Below are 21,951 nucleotides of genomic sequence, written 5' to 3'. Positions count from 1 at the left end.
TCTACTTGTGGTGGAAACAGAGGGCCCTAAAGGGGCCCAGAGGACAATAGGAACAACAGTTTGTTTATTGAGCACTTACTGTGTGCCAGGCACAGTTCAAAGTGCTTTCCTGAATCACTGTGTTTCATCCTCCCGCCACCCAGTGAGAGGGGCCCGCCCCTGTGCATGGAAGGTGAGCTGGTCTGACTTCAGAGCCTAGCTCTTCCCACTGCCCTGGGATGTGCAGGAAGTCTTCTCTGTCCTGGAGGACGAGGGGCACTGGACCCATGGAGGAAGGAAGAGGGGGACCTTGAGCAGCTGTGGAGGCCTGACATGCCTCTCCTCTCAGATGTGGCTGTGAAGGGCCTGGTGACGAACACCTCTGAAGCCCATGCTGAGGAATTTGAACCTGATCCTGATGTGGTCCTCAAGGAGCCTTGAAGGTTTCAAAAAAGAAGCGACAGGCCCAACCTGTGTTACCCGACAGTATCGTCACCCCATATCATCCTCTGTCACTCCTGCAAACAACTCCGAGAAGACCTCCTGTTCTCCAGTGCACTTTCCCCTGGTCCCTGGTGTCTTTTGGTCGCTGCTGCTTTCCCTCTTCTCCAGCAGCTTCTGTCTGAAGGCCTGTGTGCCCAGGCTGAACCTCCGCAGCCATCCCAGCTGCCCTCTTCTGCTGACCGAGTGGCTCCACCCAGCTGGAGCTTGTTACTTAAAGGACTGAAGTTCTGCTGGTTCTCCCAAGACTCGTGGGTCCTCACTGACTTCTTATGCCACAGATCTGCCACAGAGGGGTGCCTTGGGAACTGGTTCATCATCCAAGCTGTCAGCTGTGTCAGTCAGGCAGAAGGGAGCAAGGGAAATGGAGCAGGGACACTGGTTTAACTGCCAGGTGTCATCCGTGAGCTCACTGGGGGGTTGCCTGTCCCCTTTCCTGGGGATTTGGCTCTTGGTGTTTGACGCAGTGACATGCTAGTCCCACCAGGGTGTGAGGAATTAGATGCCATTCCTCCCCGCAGGGCTGAAAGCAGTAGGGTTGGTGTGCTGCAGCTGGGTCTTTGCAGAGTCCTCTGAAGCACAGCTGGGCGGGCGGGGGTGGATGGGGTGTAGGGTGTGAGGCAGGAGTTGGGGTAGGAGGATGAGGATCCAGTAAGGGGTCAGAAATGGTCACTGGGAGCATGGGAGCAGGAGGGAGAGGGGAGGTAATGAGGGGAGCAGTTCTGGCGACCTGAAGAGAGAATAAGAGTCATGGTTCAGATCCTTGCTTTTATTAGTCCTGGGACCTTATTAGTCAAGTGACTTACCAGGTTACAACTTCTGGGTCTTTAAAAAGGGGGGGTACGGGTGGAAGATGGAATTTCCTCATCTGTAAAATGGGAGCACTAATAGTGCAGCTGTCACAGGGCTGTTGTGACCAATGTCTACACGGAACTCAGGCACTTGGCACATAGTACCTGCTCAGTGCATACTCGGTTGCACTGTTATGTACAGGCCTTTTGCTTCCTTCAGGAAAGAGGTATTGAGGTCCTGTATGTGAGGAGCTGCGCTGGGGACTGAGTCCAGCTGCGGGGGACAGACATCAAACACACACATGTTAAAATTGCTGTGGGTGCTGTGAGGTCATTTTTGCTGGGCAGACACCTTTCTGGTGAAGTTGAAGGTTAAGCTGTCACCATGTGAAAAGGCAGAGGAGGTGGGTTCCAAGCAGAGGAGCAGCATGTGCAAAGCAAGCATCTGATTTCGCATCTACAGAATTGTGTGGCCCTAGCACTCAGCACCTATGGGCTCCAGATAAATGTTCATGGAGTGCGATCTTCAACTCAGACCAGAAAGGGAAGGAGAGTGGAGGAGGGGGCTGTGGAGAGAATCGGTAGTCACCCGGTGCAGGATTTTCCCTTCATTCCCTCCCATCGCCTCCACCTCTGCTACAGGGGAGCCGAGCAGGTGCTTTAATGCAGTGCACGCCACGTTGCAGAGTGAAAGCTGCGGCCTATATTAGGTGCTCCTCCTGGAACTCTGCTTTTCTGAAGGATGCAAAGGGAGTTGAGAGCCAGAACGAGGCTGTACATCCAGGGCTCATTTGTCCGTGCGCCCATCTGCTGCAGTGTTAATGTGGCTGAAACCCTGTCTGGGTGCAGCACAGAGAGCTGGCATGGGAACCAGGTGTGGTGGTGCACCCCTCTAATCCTGGTGGCTCAGGAGGCTGAGGCAGGAGGATCAAAAGTTCACAACCAGCCTCAGCAACTTAGTGAGGCCCTGGGTAACTTAGTGAGAACCTGTCTCAAAATAAAAAATAAAAAAGGCTGGGGATGTGCCTCAATGGTTAAGCACCCCTGGGTTCAATCCCCCGTACCAAAAACAGAAACAGAAAAACAAAACAAAACAACGACAACAACAAAAAACAACCCTAAACGCTGGCATGTGGCTTCAGATGAGCAGCTTTTCCAGTTTTCAGTTAATGGTGGCTCAGGGTCTGGTGCTAAGTCTTGCATAGAGTAGGTTCTGAAATAGTTTTTGACTGAGCAAATGAATAGTTGGATGTGTTAATGGCACTATCACACAGGATAAAACTGGAATTATCTTCTAACAGTGACAACAAGGGCAATCAGGACAGGATTGCTTATTGGAACTGAGGTGGGAGCATCAAGAGCCTATGGCGCCCATTAAACAGATTTGGGTTTCCCAAGGGCAGTCGCCTGTGGGAGGAGATGCAGGAGCTCTCAGGCCTGAGGAGAGGCAGGAAGCCTGGCAGACACCTTCTTCCCTTCTTCTATGGGGAGGAAGCCAGAGGGGAAGATCCCACCCAGAAAACCTTTGTGCCTAACCTGCGTCACTTCCAGCTCTACTGTGTTTAAAAAGTCACACACAACTAAGTGAATGTTGACTTGGTGAGAAGTTTACAGTGTCCCTGTCAGTGTCATGACCTTTGAGAAACAGGACACAGTGCTCGCTGGCAAACTCAGAACATAGAAAGAAATAAAAATCACCCTGATTTCACAGTCAAGAAATAATTACTATTGAAGTTTGGATGGATGTTCTTTGAGGCATAAACTTGAGTTTATCTTATTGTTCACTTAACACTGGGTCAAATACACTTATCCACGGAATTGAAGTTAGTCACAGGTAGAAAAATCAGAAAAATCCTAAGCAGAGCCCTGGTGCTCGGCAGGAAAGATGAGGGCCCAGTCTCTACCCTGGATCACCGTGGCGGGAGTGTGGGCAGGGCACCAGCCTGGGGCGGTGACCTCCATCCAGTCACTTGCCCTCTGAGCTTCACCCCCACATGGGGACGTTTCAAGGCCTCTCCCCCTCCCAGTGCCACAGACTAGGTGAGTTCCCTAGGCAAGGGCGTGGCTTGGAGGGCAAGCAGGTCACTTGCCTGAAGAAGGAAGGAGAGGGTGATGGCCTGTGTACAGCAGGGCACGGGCACGTGTGTGTTGCTGCTTTTTTTTAAAGATGTTTTTGGCAGGTGGACTCAGTACCTTCGTTTATGTATGTATCTCATGTGGTGTTGGGGAAGGAACGCAGGGCCTCACCATGCCAGGTCGTGCCCCACCGCTGAGCCGCCGCCCCAGCCCCCACGTTGCTTCTTTCCCAACCTGGAATCTATTTGGGGATCCTTCTGAAGACTCTCCTCCTGGTGCAAGGCCCTGACCTGGGGGCACGCTGGTCTCACGGTGGTTGCAGCCCCCTCCCCACAAAGCAGGTGGAATGAGACCTCCAGATGTTACTGCATCTGTCACCCTGAAAGGGATTTTCAGATCAGACAGCTTCCCCACCCTGAGGGACATATGGTACTTTTATTTTTCTCCTGTCCAACCCCTTTGAACAGCCTGCACTGAGGGAGGCCTTGTCCTGTTGGCAAGTGGCTGAGAACCTCCACTCTTGGGGCGGGGCTGTTCCCAAAGCCCGCTGGGTCATCATTTACAGAAAAGCTCCCAGAGGAAAATAACTAACCCCATGGTCTGCCGTAGCCGCTGGCAGAGCCTCCTGGTTTCTGGCTCCTGCCCCCGTGGTTTCTGTTTTATCTAGAACGGGCAGTGAAGCTGGGTGCTGCGAAGCACAGCAATAGGTGTTGGCAAAGGCTGTGCATGAGGATATTAATATTAATATTAATTAATATTAGCAACTAATTATATTAATTTTGTCCTCACTGGAATTTGCATAGGGCTTTGCAAATTACATTTCATATGTATCTTTTCATTTAATTTTCCCAATGGCCAGGAACCTTGGAAGAATTATTATTATTATTTTATTTTTTGGTACTGTAGATTGAACCCAGGGGTGCTTTACCACTGATCTACATTCCCCACCCTTTTTAGTTTTTATTTGGAGACAGGGTCTTACTTAGTTGCTTAGGACCTTGCTAAATTGCTGAGGTTGGCTTTGAACTTAATGATCCTCCTGTCTTGATGTCCAGAGTTGAGTTGCTGGGATTACAGGCATGTGCCACCATGCCAAGCTATTATTATTATTGTTGCTATTTTGTAGATGGAGAGATTGGTGCTTAGAGGGTGAATTGCCTAAGATCTTGGGGATGGAAGCACCCAATTTTCTGTCTCTTCCTGCCCTGAGTGCCCCACCTCCCAACACTACCCTGCCCACAGAGAGCATCCAGCACACTGGAAAACCCAGCATTTTGGGTTGCTGCCTAGGCCTGTAAAACACGTTACGGGATTCAGGTGGAAACAGTGGGGGCCCCAGGAGGCAGCAAGCTGCTCTGCCTAGGTTGCTGAGGGGCAGCTGTGTGGGGTTGCTGGGGACCTTGAAGGTTGGCAGCTGGAGGGCTGGGGAGAGCTTCCCTGTAGTGGGACCATCTGGAGCACTCAGGCCAAAGACAGGCGACTCGAACTGAGGTTGAGGGAACCTTCCTGGGGCACTTGGGGTCCCGGCCTCACCTCCAGGAGAAGGCAGTGGGTCTGTATGAGTTTCTCAGGGGGTTAGACAGGTAGGACTTGGGAACGTCTGGATTTCCCAGAACAGTGGATGCTCACTTTGTGGAGGGTGGTCGACGCGCCGCGTGTTGGTTATTAAGTCTCCGTGGCCACAGCCTGAGTGTAGTTGGTGTGATCTGATGAACCAGAGTTCCCAGCAGCTCAGGAGGTGGCAGGAGGGCAGGGCCAGCGGGCTCTTTATCTCGGGGCCTTCCACTCGCCCCCGGGCAGGCGAGGACCTGTCCTTGCATCCACACTTCAGTGTCGGGGCCTCGTCTGGGGAGGTAGCAGGAAGCCCTGTCCTGCCCGCTGCATGTTCTCAGCCATCTTCATTCTCAGGGAAGGCACTCAGGTTTCCTCTGTGGGTCACTCGCTCCAGCCGTGCTTAGGTGATGATAGCTCTTGGGCACATGAGTTAGGTAGCAGGTTTGTGATGGTCCAGGAACAGAGCCAGTTAGCAAGTGTGGGCACCCCTCTTAGGTCCCCTCTTGCCTGTGGGTACTTTGTTGTTTTTCTTCTCACTTGAATAAATCCTGCTCTTTTATATGTTAAAAAAAAAAAAAGTGGACTTGCTGTCCCCATAGCTGTGGTGGGCCTGCAGCTTTTGCAGGGATGTGGCAGGAGGTGTATCCTGCTGGGCTGCGCTAGCCTGGGAGCTCACAGCCCTTGGACTTTGGGGCTCTGCCCCACTGCTCCCTGCCAGATTTACCCACACCTCCTCTGTCCACTGACACCTTCACCCAAGGAGGCCAGTTACAGCTGAGTGTGTGGCGACCCGGTCTCTGTCCACCTTTGTACTAGCCCTGGGACCAGGACAGAGCTGGGAAGGACTGAGGGGCCCAGTGGGTCTAACCTCTTATTTTTTTTTAACTTCCTCCTGTTTTTGACAGTGCTGGAGATTGAACGCAGGCCTCACACATACTAGGCAAGCACTGTACCACTGAGCTATGTCCTAGCCCCAGGTCTAGCCTTTTAAAGTTAGGAAAGCCACTTTGTGGACCAGAACACTGAACAAGTTGGGGCTCATCTGGGTCTAGCACCATCTCCTGACCCAGAGCTCTGCTGGGAACTAAGCTTTTCTCTGCCATTTCTTCCCTTGGATATCTTAAAGCTACACATGATCAGTATTATACCCCAACATTTATTTTTTGAATGAACAGTTTAGGTGTATTCTGTTTCTCTAGTGATATTTCTCAAAATTACATTTCTTAACACCCAGCATAGTATAAATTCTAGGAATTTATACTATCACTGTGTTAACACAGGTGCAGAATGACTTATTTGCGAAGTTAGTCATTGCTATTCCTTGTTTGGAATAGCATACGATTGGATGCAACTTGTATGTCCATTCAGAGGGAGCCATAAATTATGGCCTGTTCAAATCATAGAATACTGCACAGCCATAAAAAATAAGATGGGGATACAACACACTGGGACAGAACAAGCTCTAAGATGAATTGCTGGGTGAGAGAAGCAGGCATCGGGCACTAGATCCAAAAGCCACACTCTGTGTAAAAGTGCTTATGTATGTACAGAGCATCTCCAGGTGCCTGTGAGAAGGTGCCGGTGTTTGTTTGCTTGTTTGTTTTGCAGCTCTGGGGATTGAGCCCAGGGATGCCACTTAGCTACATCTCCAACCCTTCTTTAATTTTTAATTTTTAAAATTTTTTTATTTTTCTGGTACCAGGAATTGAACCCAGGGGCACTTACCCCTGAGCCACATCCCCCGCCCTTTTAATTTTTGTTTTGAGATAGGGTCTTGCTGTGTTGCCTAGGGCCTCACTAAGTTGTTGAGGCTGGCCTTGAACTTGTGATCCGTACAGGCATGCACCACTGCCCCTGACTTAATTTTATCTTATATTTTGGTCTCACTAAGTTGCTGAGGCTGGCCTCAGCCTCCCAGGTTGCTGGGTTTACAGGCATGTGCCACCAGGCCTGGTGAGGAGCTGGGGATTTGGGTGCCTCCAGGGCGAGCTGGTGGTGGGCAGTTGTTGGCTGGAGACCTGTGGACCCTGTTTCCCTCCCCACCAAAAAGCAGGGTCTTACTGTGTTTCCCTGGCTGGCTCCAAACTCCTGAACCCAAGCAATCCTCCTGCCTCAGCCTCCAGAGAAGTAGGTACTGGGCATGTTGTGTTCCTTTTGATTGTCAAAACATGAATATGTGACCTTTCCCAGAAATTACAATAAATTTAAAAACATACGAACTGTAACCTCACCTCTTGCCTACTGTAGGAATGTCAAGACTGTCCATCTCCTCAAGGAAGCCTCGCTTAGGTCCCTGACCACCATCTAAACAAAACCTCTTAGCTAGGGCTGGGGGCGTAGCCTTGCCTACCAGGCGAGAGGCCCTGGGTTCAGTTCTCAGGACCTTTAAATCCTGCCAAGTTCTCGTAAAAGGGATGGAAGACAGGGCTTGGGGGTTCCTTGGTAAATACCACCCTCAGCCCAGAGAGGGAGTTACCTCCCCTACTGCCTTTGTCACTTTAAATCCCTGCTGTGCCTTGAGGACAAGCCCGAGCTTGTCTCCTGTGCCTCCTTTCTTGCTTGCGGCTTGTGGCTCCTGTGATTCCCTCCACGGACAGGAAGTAGAGCAGACCCTGCACATGGGTCAGGCATCAGCATCGGATTTGGGCACGGGTCTGGCTGCCTCCCGAGTGCCTACATGTAACCTCAGATGGAGTCCTGCTGTGCCTTGACCTGCGTTCATCACCGCTCTCGCCGGCCACGCGCAACCTGTGGCGTTGTCCGAGTGCGTTTTCTTGCCCACTAGACAGTTAGCTCTTAGAAGGTAGAATTTCGTCTCCTATCCCGTTTGGATTTAACACATAGAAAGTGCTCAGAGGTGTGTGTTTTGAACCTCTTATGGAGGTCCAGCTTATTACAGTGAAGGGCACACGTCTTAGACGTGCAGCTCAGTGGACTCTGATGTGTAAGCACCGTGTGACCCACTGTCCTGGAGAGGCTGTACTACGCCCTGCATGCGCAGGCTCACCAGGCCTCCTAGTGCCTCTCCTGCTGCCGACGCCTCAGCACAGGTGCTCCTCATACCTTCCGCCTGGTTTTGAGCCCCCATGAGGGCAGCAAAGAAGGCACTCTAGTGTCTGGCGTCTTACTTCCTGCCTCCGACAGTCAGCCAGGTGGTCCAGGTTGTGCCTGATGTTCTCTGTGCTTGCTCCCTGCTGCAGAGGTGTTGGTGTTTGAACAAGTCACCATTCACGCATCCTTCTCCAGCCTCTTCTGCTGCAAAGTGTCCTGCTCTTGCCCTTGGTGACACATGTGCATGCGAGGCTGCTGCGTGTGCAGGGTGGGCAGGTGGCGCAGGCTCTCCTGACTCATCCCTGTTTGCATGATGAGGCTCATTGGGGTCTCTCCTGAGGTGCCTTGGGGTGGAGCTGAGCTTCCTGCTGGCAGGGTCTCAGAGGACGTCTCAGGGGCAGCTGTGGGGTTCTTGGCTTAGACCTCCTGTGCCCATGGCAGTAGTAGTGTTGGGGTCCAGGACTCTGTACTCGTTTGTTCAGTGCCAGGTGGGGTTCTAGCTGGCTGGAAAGGTGATCACATGTGGAGGGCTCAGAGGCAGCATTGGCTGGGTGCGGTGGCACACTCCTGTAATCCCAGCTGCTTGGGAGGCCAAGGCAAGAGGACTGCAAGTTCAAGGGCAACCTAGACAACTTAGCTAGATTCTGTCTCAGAATAAGATTCAAAAAGGATTGGGGTGCTGACCATATAGCCCATCACATAGGGTGCTTGCCTAGCATGGGCAAGGGCCAGGGTTCGAATCCCCAGCACCGCAGGACTGTGGAAAAAAAAAAAAGCAAAAAGAATTGGGGAAGTAGCTGCGTGGTAGCACTCTCACCTAGCATGCTCAAGACCACAGGTGTGATCCTCAGCAGCGCGTGCACACGAGCATTGGTCCATTGGTTCTAATTTAGGAGAAAACTAGAGTGATCAAAACTTAGACCAGTGTATGTTTAAAAGGTTAATTCCAAGGCTGAGTTAAGCGGTCCTCTCTGAAGGCTTCTGGGTCTCTGTTGGTCCTTGTTTCTGCATCTCCTCTCAAGTGCCAGGAACAGGTGTGGATGAGTTTTCCTTCCAGGTTGAGAGTCATGGGGCCTGTGGCCCCTGGAGGAGGGCTGTGCAGCCTGGAGCGCCTGGGCTGGTTGGTGTGGTGGGTGGCGGTGGGAGTGTGAGTGGGCCCCTGGCCTGGTGGGGCGTGTGATCCTGGTGTACCAGGCCACGCGGCCAGCGCCGACCTCTCCGTCTTCTCAGCCCCTCTGGAGAAGAACCAGGCTGGCTGTGGACCTGTGCCCCTGTGGGTCTGCCTTCCCCCAAAGGCAGCCGCCCAGCTGCTGACAGCGCAGCCCCTGAGGCAGGAGGCAGGAGAGCTCGCTGTCATCTCAGGCAGCCCAGGTGGGACCAGCGGGGTCAGTTCTGGTTAACAGTGCCAACGTCAGAATCCACCTTGGGGCACGTGAAGATGCAAGTTCGTCCAGGGTAAGAAAGGCGAGGACAAATCCGACCCAGAGTGCGCAGCGTTCCCCAGATGTTCCTGAGAACCTGCCTTTCAGCTCTGCCTGTGGGTGGCAGCCGCCTGAGCGGGTGCTGAAACAGTGGGATCTGAAATGGATGAATGAAGATCTGACCTTAGAAGGTCTGAAAAGAGCAAACCGGGCGGGGCTGTCGCTCGCTGGTGCAGGGTTTGCCTAGCATGCGCAAGGCCCTGGGTTTGATCCCCAGAACTAAAACACAACAAAACACAACGAAAGCAGAGCAGACCACCAGAGACGGTGCTGGCCTGTACCTCGGGGACTGTTGGGCACTAGCTCCCAGCCTGACCTGAGGATGAGATGACGGGGAGCGGGGACACTGATTACAGGAGGCATCACATGTGCCAGACCCTGGCGTGGGCTTCCTGTCCACGTGTGTGTCCTCACAACTGCCCTCAGGTGGGTGTGGCTGCGTGCCCATTTTACAGATGAGGATGCTGAGCAGAGCGCTGGTACACTTGCCTGTGCCACCCTGCTACTAAGTGGCAGAGGTGGGAGTTCAGGCTCGGTGGTCTGGCTCCAGGGCTCTCACAGCCCCACAGCCCTTGGAAATCTGGGATTGATCTGGCAGTGTGGGTGGTGTGGTGTGAGGGATCATTACCAGGGGTCAGGGCAGACTGCCTCCCTCCCGTGTGGGCTCGTTGCTCCTGCTGTCACAACAGATTGTGAGACTCTTGGTGACTCAGAGCACAGACTTCTTATCAGTTTTTGGAGTCAGAAGACCAGTGTCTCACTGTGCTAAAGTGGAGGTGTCCCCGGGCCGCCGCCTCTGGAGGCCCCTCCTCCATCTTCTAAGGCAGCAGCAGAGCCTGTCACCCGCTGACCTCACAGGCACGTTTCGGCCCTGGTGACCCTGGGTGGCCCATTTCCAGAACCTCAACTTAGCGCATCTGCAGAGGTCCCTTGGCCATGTTAGGGACATGATCTCGCCTGCCCACGCATCCAGGGGCCAGGGCATTCACCTCAGCCCACCATGGAGAGCTTAATAAAGTTGGGGAGGGTGGACAACAATAAGGGGTCCTTCAAACATGGAGTTAAAGTGACTCAAATCAGGTGGACAGTGAAGTGCTCTCGGGAATGCTCAGATTCCAGGGCGGCGGCCACATTTAGTGGCTACGTGTAACTTCATGGTTTGTCTGGAAATGGACAGTGTTTTTGGAAGAGGGATCAGTCAGAGCCCATCTGTCTTGGAGAAGTATGCAGATGGGGTTGTTCTGGGGGCACGGGGGTTTGCGCCCGTTTTCTGGACGTGGCCTGATTCATTAGGCCTCCCCTGCGCCTGCTCAAGAACACCTCCCCTTCCTGCTTCCCTGTCCTCCGATGTCCTGGTGACTGGTTTGTCTTTCCTGGCTGTCTGGTGAGAGGTAGAGGGGACATAGGTAAACTGACCACTCTAGCTTAAACGGGGCTTGCCCCACCCACCCTGTTCCTCATTCCCAGCAGCTCCAGGGCCTGGAGCCTGGATCTTGGACCAGAGAAGAGCCCTGGCCTTGAGGCTTGGTGGCTCTGTGGGGCCCTTGCCTCCTGCTGCTCCCCAAGGCTCTTCAGAGACCCTGCCTAGGTGCTCTGACTGGATCAGACCCACTCCTCATGGCTGCCGGAGGGCTTTGTGAGCTGGAGAGTGCCCTGCACCTCGGCCCTGAGGTGAGAGGACCGTGCTTTCCACACCCACCTGCCCACGTATCCAGAGGACACAGTGTCTCCATGCCTTTGTCCATGCTGAGTCCTGTCCCTAAAGCAGCTATTCAGCACATACTTTTCAGCATCCACCGTTAGCCAGTCTCTGGGTCAGAGGCACAGTGGGGACCAAGGAGGATACCTGCTGTCCTCTTGGAGCCTGCCTCTCTGGGAAGACAGGAGTTAGTGACCAAATATAATCTCAGTAATGGTAAAGGCTACAAAAGAAAAGAACAGGCCAGGGAAAACATGGGCTGCATAAACATCATGGGCAATGGACGGGTGGCAGTTGGGGACAGAGAGCCAGTGAGAACCAGGGAGCTTCCTAGTCCCCAGGGCTGTGTGCTGAAGGAAGGTCACAGTTTCAGAGTTGGAGGAACTGCAAAAGGCAGGTGTCGCTGTTCCCTGTCCAGCCAAGCACGTTGGAGATCAGCTGCATCTAGGACCCAGACAGGCGTCCAAGACTTGGTCAGGAAGAAGACGCGGTACCTGGGGCAGTGTCCCTCGCCTCCAGCTGTGTCTGAGGGGAGCAAACAACACTTTGGTAGAGCATTCTGGTTGGTGGAAACACCTCTATCTCGGCAGACTCGCCTTCCCGCTGTCCGCCCAGGTGGGTTGGACTGTCCTGAGGACGTCCATTGCAGGTGCCTTTGCCCTTGTTGGTGTGGCCTCTATGCTGGGAGATAGTGGATGTGACTCGCCTCCATCCTCTGTCCTCCCCATCCTAATACCCAGGTCCGTCAGCTGTGGGGAGTGTTCCGGTGACAACCCACAGAGTGTGGGGTGGCTCGAGGCCAGGTGCTTGGTCACTCAGGTGGCTACGTGATTCTCTTCTTTCCCACATGCCTGCTACATGCCTGGCCTTGTGCTAGGTCAGCAGGACAGAGGAACAAGGGCAGCCGCCCCCTTCAGTACCCTGGAGTGAGCACAGGAGACCATAATGTTGAGGATGAGTTGGGGGGAATGGATCATAGGACTGCAAGGACCAGACAGGTAAGGGCACAGCGGCAAGGGCTTTAAGGGCCCAGCCTGCTGGTGCTGAGGCTGGAGGCTGGGAAGAGAGACCATTGCTGTGGACTCCCTGCTGAGGAGCCAGGACCATGTCCCTTGGCCAGCTCCTGATGTATTTAAAAAAAATAAAAATTTGTTGTTTAGTTGAAGATGGATACAATACCTTTATTTTATTTATTTATTTATTTATTTATTTTTGTTGTGCTAGGCAAGCACTCTACCACTGAGCCTCAACCCCAGCCTTCCTGATGTGTTTTCAGTGGATTTCAGGTCTAGACTGGGGGACACCGTCACATTTGAAAGTAAGCATGCTTCAGCCACCCTGGAGGTGGTCCTGCTGCTCCAGAGGACCACCCCGGCCACGCCCCTGCTCCGCTGTTCTGGAATCCAGAGCACTCAGAAATCCCAAAGGTTTGTCCTAAGTCTGCAGCAGACTAATTTCATGGCAAACATCTGACCTGAACTGATGCGTGCCTAACTGTGGTCTTTAAGAATGTCTCACCGAGGGCGAGCAGCCATGCCTGTCCCCATGCATCAGAGTTTGGGTGCTGCCCACGTCCCTCTGGGATTGGCACACTGCACACAGCACTAGAGTTCTTTCTGAAGTCTGGAAAATTCTAAGTTCTTAAACTCATTTGGATTGGGCTCAAAGGCCATGACCAGGGACAGTGCGCACCTGTGCTCTTCTCCCCAAGGAGCAGTCAGACGTCAGTCACCTCCCAGCCCCAGCTCAGGTGACAGGTGTCGAGATTCCAGCGCCACTCCTCAGTCCGGACTTGGGACAAAGTGCAGGCTGTGTGGCCAGTCTTTGGGCAGTGGGCAGGTGGCCACCAGAGGGGGCTTAGCCTGTGCTTGGTTTTGCAACTGTTTGATCTGAGGTCTCGGACTGAGGAGCTGGCGGCACATGGGGACAGTGCCCAGGGAAGAACAGGACAGAGTGGCAGAGAGGTTGAAAGGGGCAGTGGTACCCGCAGCCGTTGGGAAGCCTTTGGCCAGTGCTTGCCGCACCGCGCTGCAGACTTTCTTGGGTCACAGATTCAGCAAGAGAAAGCTTTTAGAGCATGCCCCACAAGGGCGGGTGTGGGTAGAGGAATGTGCGGGGTCGCCTCCTGTGCCCGACAGGACCTGCTCCAGGTAGGAGTCAAAGACAGCTGGGGACGTGGTAATTGAGCGAGTGGAAGGTACTGCACTCCGGCTGCCTGCGCTGGCTGTGTGGGGCGGCGCGGGAGGGCCTGGCTCCGCCTTCCCTTTGCTTCTCAGCCTCAACGCTGCGGTCCCTGCGCAGCCTGGGCTCTGGATGCAAACTGCTTGCGGAGGCAGCTCCCTTGACTGTCTCCAAGTCCGCTCGCTCTTTTCACATCCCATCCCCTGAGTGCGCAAGGGGTCCCTTGAAATGTGGCTAGTATGGTTCCGTCTCTCTGCTGCCTGTCAGATTTTTTTGTAAGTGAAATAAAAGTATTTATTTTAAAGATCTTAATGAAAGTCCAAAATGCACTCAGATGCTTTAGAAAAGTTTTTTAACAAACTAATAAATTTCGGTACATAGTTTTTTAGTTTAAACATGAGAGTTTTTGCATGTTTTTTTTTTTTTTAAATCAGCATCAGACATATTGTCATTAAAAAAAAAAAAAATCCCAACAGTAGAAACATTCCAAATATACCTTTTTTTTTTTTTCCAGGGCTGGGGATTGAGCCCAGGGCCTTGTGCTTGCGAGGCAAGCGCCCTACCAACTGAGCTATCTCCCCAGCCCCCACAAATACCTTTTCTGAATGCTGTGCTCTACTCTAGCCGGGGTCTGAGAGAGCAGCCCTCTTCTCATCCATTGTGACAACATGCCCTTCTTGTGAGGGGACGTTTTACATATGCTTACAGATGTTTTGAAACCAGCACTAAGAAGCATGTCTCGGACAGCCAATTATGGAAAAAAGCAGCCAAATGTGGTGAAAGTTTTTTGTAAAAGGAAAATGTAATCTTGTCATGTTCATTTTTTGGATGTTGGTTCTTTGTGCGCCGAGAGCTGGCCCAGGGCCTCGGCAGTGCTGATGGAGTGCCCTCCCATTGAGCCGTTCCTCATGTTGGCCGTGGCGCTTTTGAACCCTACGCTACATCCCCAGCACCCCCGCCTTTTCTAAAATGTTGAGACAGACTCACTGAGTTGTCAAGGCTGGCCTTGAATTTATGCTCTTCCTGCCTTGGCCTCCGAAACGTTGGGGTCCTAGGCGCAGGCCACCATGCTGGCTGAGGTGGTTGGTTCCGAGTGCTCTTCCATTGCTTTTCCACAGGATGACCAGTAAATCTCTGGTACAGCTATTTCCTCGGTTGCTTCCCATCTCAGTACAGATTTTTGTAAAAGAATCTGCAGTTCCACCGTATGAAGTGTTTTATTGTGGAAAATTTCAGACACAAGGAGAGCAGTCGTGGGAGTGACTCTGGCCGAGCCTCAGCAGCTGCCTCATGGTGCAGTCTCATGGCATCTTTCCCTCTCCCCCTTTAAAAAGGAAACCCCGGGCTGGACCAGGTGGTGTGCACCTGTGGTCCCAGTCACTCGGAGACCAGATCAGGAGGATCAGGAGCCCGGGAGTTGGAGGCCAGCCTGGACAACACAGTGAGACTGGGTCTTCAAAGAAAAGAAAATCCCAGACGCCAGGTTTTTTTATCCTTAAATTTGTCAGTGTGCATCTCTACCTGATAAAGAATTTTAAAACTCTCTATTTTGAAATAACCAGGCCTCACAGGAAGTTATATACAGAGCACCAAGGGCCCCGGCGCCCTCTCCCAGATGCCTGTAGTGGCTGGCCTTTTCTCTGGCTGTGGTGACATCAAAGCCAGGACGTGGACGTGAAAACAGCTCTAGGAACTGGCTCAGGCCTCAGCGCTCACTGCTTTCATGGGGAGCGCGCGTGTGTGGTTTTGTCACTTACGGATTTGTGCAACCACACTACTGTCAGCAGGCAACTATTTCCCTCCTGGGGGGACCTCTCCACACAGCTGTTGTCATTGCCACTGATGTCTGCCAGCCACTGGCCTGTGCACCTTCCTTGTAGCTGTATCATTTTGAGATTTTGGGGGGTTGGGTGCTGGGGATTGAACCCAGGGCGCTGTACCACCAAGCTGCATCCCCAGCCTTCTTATTTTTTAGCTTGAGACAGGGTCTTGGCTTCCTTGTGCCTCGGCCTCCCCAGCCGCTGGGATTGCAGATGTATGCGCCACACACGGCTAACCTCTAGCTGTACCATCATAACTGCCTCATTATTTGTATTAGGAGTTGCAGAATGGTCACTTTTTATTCCGTTGGTCTGTCTCCATTTATTAATAGGATTTCTGTAAAGTGAAACTTTCCCTTGCTGGTTATTAGTTTTCCTGGAATATTATAGACGAGGAAACTGAGACTTTGAGAGAAGTCACTTGAGCAAATTCGCAGATGGTGAAGTCTGGTGGGAATTCTGTCCAGTGACTTCAGAGAGTGCGCTTGGCTATGTTGCTTTAAGAACCAGCCCAAAGTTCCCGTCACTTGGAAGCCTGGGCCAAGCCAGCCAGTGGGCTCTCATCTCTCAGCAGTGCAATGGGGTAAGGTCTCCAGGTTGCCCCTGTCCTTTAATGCCAGCAGAGTGGCTGTGAGCCCCCAAGGCTGAGGCTGGGTCTGCTGTGCTCAGCAGGAGTCTAGAGGTCTTAAGATGAGTCCAGTATCACCCCTCAGAGTTCAGTATCACCCACACCCCTCTCCCTTCCAGGCAGAAGTTTATGGTGTGATCACTTAAGAAAATAATGGGAGTGGTTTGGTATGAGTGGTTCACACCCATAATCCTAACAACTCCCAGTCACTTGGAAGGCAGAGGCAGGAGGATCACAAGTTTGAGACCAGCCTCAGCAACTGTCTCAAAGTAGAATTAAAAAGGGTTGGGCATGTGGCTCAATGGTAGAGTACCCTGGGTTCAATTCCCAGTACTTGAGGGGAGGAAGAAAGGGGACCTGCCAGATCCCATGCATCCCCCCATCTTGGGGTCCATGACTGCACTGAGAAAGGGGAGCCATGGAAGCCCCTTCACCAGGGGAGCAAAAGGGACCTGCTGCACCAGGCACCAAGGCCTAGGGCTAGGTATGCGGGGACAAGAGCCCCTCCCCACAGAGGTTCCTGTCCCTAGTATGAAAGGGTTGGGCCCCAGTGTCCACCCCTGTCCCACCAGCACATGCTGGGCAGTCTGCAGGGCCTGGTGCAGAGCAGACTGGGCAGCCTCTGTGTGCTACTCTGGGTCCAGGGAGCAAGGCCACCCTGGCCTTGAAGAGGTGCCAGCACTCGCCATTCACGGGTGCTGGGCCTCGTATCTATGAGCCAGGATGTTGCTCGAAGTATTTGAGGGGAATATAAAAACCCTTGGGTCACTTGGTGCCACTCTGGGGCACTGCAGAGCTAAATTCTGCATCTCCTCCCTTATCTCCAAGACCGAGATAGTGCCACTTAATCAGAGTGCAGGAGAAGACACATGAGGTGACGTCGGGGAATTCCCTCCTCCCCTTTCCCATGTTGGTGGACAAAGATGGTGATTTACACCCCGTCTTCTAAGGAAGCGTTCCTGGCCCTGGTGTTCCACTTTGCAGCCATGCTTACAGAGCTATTATTAGATTTGTCACCGTCTTTTTTTTAAGAACTTGCCACCAGTCTTTATATAGACACCTCCATTTTTGAGTTCCTTAATATAGATACCTTCTCCAGTTTTGAGTTTTTAATCAGTTCTTGGTCGGTGTGGGGACGTTGCTATGTAAGAAAACAGGAATGCGAGGCTTCTGTGTGGGCGCCGCTAGAACAGGGGCTGGCGGCTTCTGGAGACAGAGGATGCTGGCCTGGAGGGAAGCCAGCCCAGGCGGGAAGGGAGTGAGCAGCAGGCCAGGAGCCTCTGGGTGGCAGGGTCAGGCCTTGTGCTGGCCCGCTCAGGCCAGGGAAGCCTCCCTGTGTCACTGCGTTCTGGTTCGGATATCAGCTGTGGACGTGGAAGGGGCCCTGGGGTGATGTCATCTGAGCTGACTCGGGGTTCAGGTCGAGTTGGTGATCGAGGCGTGGGTTTGGGCCACCCCTGGGTCTGGCAGCAGAGATCCTCTGGGGTCCGGTGGACCTGCACCGGGGCAGGTGGTGGAGCTGGGATTCGAGCCCCAGCCTGGCTTGTTCCACAGCGTCCACTCTGCGGCTTTCCTGGATTTCCTCAGCTGTCAGCTGTCCTCGAGTTCATGGTCTGGGCAGAGTTAGGCTTCCTGGTCGCCGGCTGGCTGGCGCTGACCAGCCTGTCAACAGGGGGCAGCACTACAAAAGGCCATAGGCTGTCCTGTTTCTCCCAGTTCTACAGTCTGGGAAGTCCAGGATCAAGGCCTTGGCAGAGTCTATGTGTGGTGAAGGCCCACATCTAGCTCACAGGCAGTAGTCTTCTCACTGTGTCCTCATGGGCGGAAGGGGTCTCTCTTGGATCTCTTTTTTATTTCATTTTGGTACTGGGATGCTTACCGCTGAGCCACATCCCCAGCCTTCTTTTGAATTTTTATTTTTAATATATATTTTAGTTGTTGATGAACCTTCATTTTGTTCATTAATCTTTATGTGGTGCTGAGAATCGAACCCAGTGCCTCACACGTGCCAGGCAAGTGCTCTACCACTGAGCCACAGCCCAGCCCTTATTTTTCATTCTGAGACAGGGTCTCACTGAGTTGCTCAGGGCCTTGCTAAGTTGCTGAGGCTGGCCACAAACTTTCGGTCTTCCAGCCTTAGCCTCTCAAACTGCTGGGCCTGGCTTTGGGGTACTTTTTAATGTGAAATTGCTTATTTATTACCAGGGACACCAAAGTCACCACTGGAAACTCTGCCTGGGACCTGTTTCCTTCCTAGGAAGACATTTCTTCCACTGAGAAGCCTCCCTGTGTTCTACACCTTCAGCTTTCCTTTCCCATCCAGGATTTTTCCTGATGCCACTCTCCATAACTTTGTTATTCTTTGCTTTCTCTGTGAGGCATCTCAAATTCCTTTTGAAATAAGAAGTGAAATCAGTAGATAATAAAAGTGAACAACAGTGGGATATGGTGGTGCACACTTATCATCCCAGTGACTTGGGAGGCTGAGGCAGGAGGATGGAGAGTTCAAGGCCAACCTCAGCAACTTAGCGAGACCCTGTCTCAAAATAAAAAATAAAAAGGGCTGGAGAGGGTGGGGCTGTGGCTCAGTGGTAGAGCGCTTGCCCGGCATGTGTGAGACCCTGGGTTCGATTCTCAGCACCTCATATAAATAAGTAAATAAATAAAATAAAGGCCCATTGACAACTAAAAATATACTTAAAAAAAGGCTGGGGATGTGCCTCAGTGGTAAAGCACTCCTGGGTTCAATCCCTGGAACCTAAATAAATAAATAAATAGTAAAATTCAGCAGCATAGGTAGCCTGGGTGCTGCATTCAGTGCTGCGGGTTCAGAGGGTCTTGCCTCGTTGATCGGAGAACAACCACACGTGGCAGAGAGCGGTGAGGCGCGTGAGATGGAGAGGCGCGCGGCGGGGGAAGCACGGCCGGCCTTGAGCACGGGGGACTTACAAGGTCGCGGTTTGGAGCTGGGGGCTCTGGGGCAGAGCACTTGCCTGCAGTGAGGTCCTGGGTTACAGCCCCAGCGTTGGAAAAATAGGCAGTTTGAAGGTACAGAAATTGGAAGAAGCCATAAAGTCTCCACAACAGCACAGCTTGTGGTGAGGACTGGGTGTTGGCCATTAGGAGAACTGGGGAGAAATGGCTAAGAAAGAGTGAGGATCAATGATCAATGGTAAGATTTCACCCCCTGTTGCAAGTGCCATAGAACAGCCCGTGCCCTCAGTGAGCCTGTGTTCTATTTGGGGGCAGTGGTGACAGCTAATAGGTAATACAATTAAATATAGTTGGTGAGATGGAGTCAGAGGTCATGAGTGTCCTGGAAGAAAGTAAAGCAGAGGAGTCGTGTATGCCGCTGGGGGAGGGCCATCATGTTTGAGCAGGTGGATAGAGCCACATGCTGGGCAGAGAGAGGGGCCGTGCAAAGGCCCTGTGACAGGAGCTGGGGTGGCATGTTCAAGAGACCAGTGGAGCTGGAGCTGGGTGTTGAGGTGAGACGAGATCAGAGAGGTATGCAGGCCCTTAGGGTAGCCTTGTGGACCTGCCACTCATGAGAGCGCGTCAGCTGGGAGCGTGGGAGGGTTTTGGCAGAGGAAGGGCCTGGTCTGACTAGGGTCTCAGAAGGCTCAGTTGACTGCCATCTGTGGCTTGGACTGTGGGGCCAGGGCAGAGCTGGGGCCTGGCTGGGGTCAGGCGGGTACACAGAGCAGGGAGATTCTTTCCGGCGCTGCCACTCACCAGGGTTTCTTCTCTCTAGGCTGGCTGTCCCGCTCCAAGGGCTTCCCTAGAGAGCCTCCTGCTGCTGGGCACCATGACAGTAAGGGGGGCTGCGCTGGCCCCAGGTCCAGTGTCGCCTACAACTGCGGCAGCTTCACCCAGTGTCTCTGTGACCCCTGAGGGCAGCCCCACGGCCATGGAACAACCTGTGTTCCTGATGACCAGCGCTGCTCAGGCCATCTCTGGCTTCTTCGTGTGGACGGCCCTGCTCATCACCTGCCACCAGGTACCCAGCTTGTCTAGGGGCCCTCAAGAGGGATCCTGAGAGGTTTCTAGTTTCAACAGAATGTGCCTTAGGCAGGCCAGGCTAGGCTGCAGTAGCCTGGCAACGCTGGACTCTCAGGCCTCGCGTGACTGAGCTGGTTTTCTGCTCACGGCCCAGCTCAGGTGTGTTTCTGGGGCTCCAGTGTCAGCTGCTTCAAGCGTCATTCTTCTGAGTGCCAGGGGCAAGGGAGTGTGGGAGGCACCTGGGTACTCCCCTCAGCCCGGAAATGACGCTCGTCTCTTCTGCTCACCTGTCACTGGCTGGAACTGGTCTCGTGTCCAGCCTAAGCTGCAGGGAGTCTGCAGACGCAGGGACCCCCCCAGAGGAGAAGCTTGAGAGCCCGAGAGCCGGGGAGGGAGCCGGCGGGGCCTGTGCAGGTGGTGGTAGGGCAGGGAAGGAAGTCAAGTCTCCCGTTTCTTGTGCCCTTGGCCCCAGAGGAGGCTAGTGTGGGCTGGATGGGCCCGGGTGGCTGGGGACAAGGTTGCCAGCTGCCCAGTGAGAGGGCGAGGAGTGGCTGCTCACCTCCCCTGTGAGCCCTTCTCCAACTGTCCCTTTCAGACCCTGTGCATCCAAGGCAAGTGGCTCAGCAGACGGAATATTTTTTTTTCTTTTCCTCCTCAGTTAGGCCAGGAGTGATGTCCTGATAGCCAGAACAAGACACTCGGGCTGTGGGACTGCGGGCCGGGCTGGAGCGATTCCCGGCTGCTGTGTGCAGCTTTTACCTTCCCTGTTGTCATTTCCTAACTTCTGGCGGGCAGAGCGCCTCAGTTTAACAGATGGGGATGGGGCATGGTGGACATGTGCTGGCCGCTCAGCCAGGAAGTGCGTCCACGTCCCCTGCGGTGGGGCCGCCTCTGCCCCGCCCTCTCCACCATCAGCTAAGGAGAGGGGCAGGGTGTCCCCAGCCTGTGGCTCAGCGTTGCTGCTGGGAGACCCCAGAGGCCGGCCTCTGGGGAGGGCACACAGTGTCCCGGGGAGCTTGCAGTGTGTGGATTCTGGCCTTGTCCTTGATGCTGCCGTGTTCCTGAGTGCGTCTCATAGTCCCCTCTACCTGCAAGAGTGGCCTGTGAGCCCCTCTGCATATGCCCTGCCAGCTTTACGCAGCCCCTGTGGTGTGACTCTTACGATGGAAGTCTTGTCACCCATATTATAGAGGCCTCTGAGACTCTGAGTAGGTGACCTGCATCAGGCCGTGCAAGGAGGAAGGGCAGAGCCAGAAGTCGAGACTCGTTCCTGTCCCCGTCAGGAGCAGGAGGACGAGGGTGGGCAGGGTGTGAGGTGGGGACAGTGGGGTCTCGGCTGACCTGGCGCTTCTGCCCGCAGATCTACATGCACCTGCGCTGCTACAGCCGCCCCAACGAGCAGCGCTACATCGTGCGCATCCTCTTCATCGTCCCCATCTACGCCCTCGACTCCTGGCTCAGCCTCCTGTTCTTCACCAACGACCAGTACTACGTGTACTTTGGCACCGTCCGCGACTGCTACGAGGGTAAGGACGGGCGGGCAGGGTCACCGGGGCTCCACGCAGGCTGGGCCTCTGGGGGCACTGGCCCTCCTGAGCGCTGCTCTTGACCCACCCCTCGCTTCCTTACCCACTTCGGGGCTCCATGGCCAGCACACAGGGGGCAGCACGTGCATGGACACACTTCACTGTGGGGCTCCCAAAACCTTGGCAGATGCCTGAAGAGGGGACCTTGCCTGCGTCTCGCTTCTCAGTCTTCAGGTGGGGTGGGCGGCACTTGAGGGGTCCATTTGTGCATAGAAACCTCAGGCAACCCCTGAGGGTCAACCCAGCGGCCTGTGCACCTTGGTGGCACAGCCGGGCCTCCATCCCTGTGTCTTAGTCTGGAGGACCTTGTCCTGGAGGTGCTCTGGCGTGCTCCTGTCCTGGGCCTCGGTTCTGTGCCTCCTACCTTGACTTCAGCCTTGGCCCATGCTCTGGGCTGTGAGGAGCCCTCCTGGCCCCTAAATAGTCACAACAGAGACGAGCAGATTGCTGTCACTGGGAGAGAGGAGTTATCCTACCAGACCAGGAGGTCATGGGGGCATCTGGGGGCTTGATCTTGGCCAGAGAGAGGTGAGTGGCTGGAGAGGGGTTATGCTGGGAGGGAGGGACAGGCAGGCATGGCCCTGCAGGCTGCAGAGAAGTTT

The 21,951-nt window shown here is 53.8% G+C and overlaps 1 protein-coding gene across 2 annotated transcripts in view; it reads left to right on the top strand.

Annotated features, from left to right (window-relative positions):
• The window catches only part of Tmem184b (transmembrane protein 184B), a 43,648-nt gene that overhangs the window by 2,762 nt on the left and 18,935 nt on the right, over positions 1-21,951 (top strand). For both annotated transcript variants that reach the window (XM_047549631.1, XM_047549630.1), the window contains exons 2-3: positions 19,516-19,761; positions 21,124-21,289. In XM_047549631.1, coding sequence (XP_047405587.1) covers positions 19,570-19,761; positions 21,124-21,289 — 358 coding nt within the window. In that variant the 5' untranslated portion in view covers positions 19,516-19,569. The remainder of the gene's footprint in view (positions 1-19,515; positions 19,762-21,123; positions 21,290-21,951) is intronic.

This window comes from Sciurus carolinensis, chromosome 4, assembly GCF_902686445.1.
Source record: "Sciurus carolinensis chromosome 4, mSciCar1.2, whole genome shotgun sequence".
Taxonomy (NCBI): domain Eukaryota; kingdom Metazoa; phylum Chordata; class Mammalia; order Rodentia; family Sciuridae; genus Sciurus; species Sciurus carolinensis.
The sequence above is the reverse complement of the archived record's forward strand: the minus strand, read 5'-3'. Positions and strand labels throughout refer to the sequence as shown.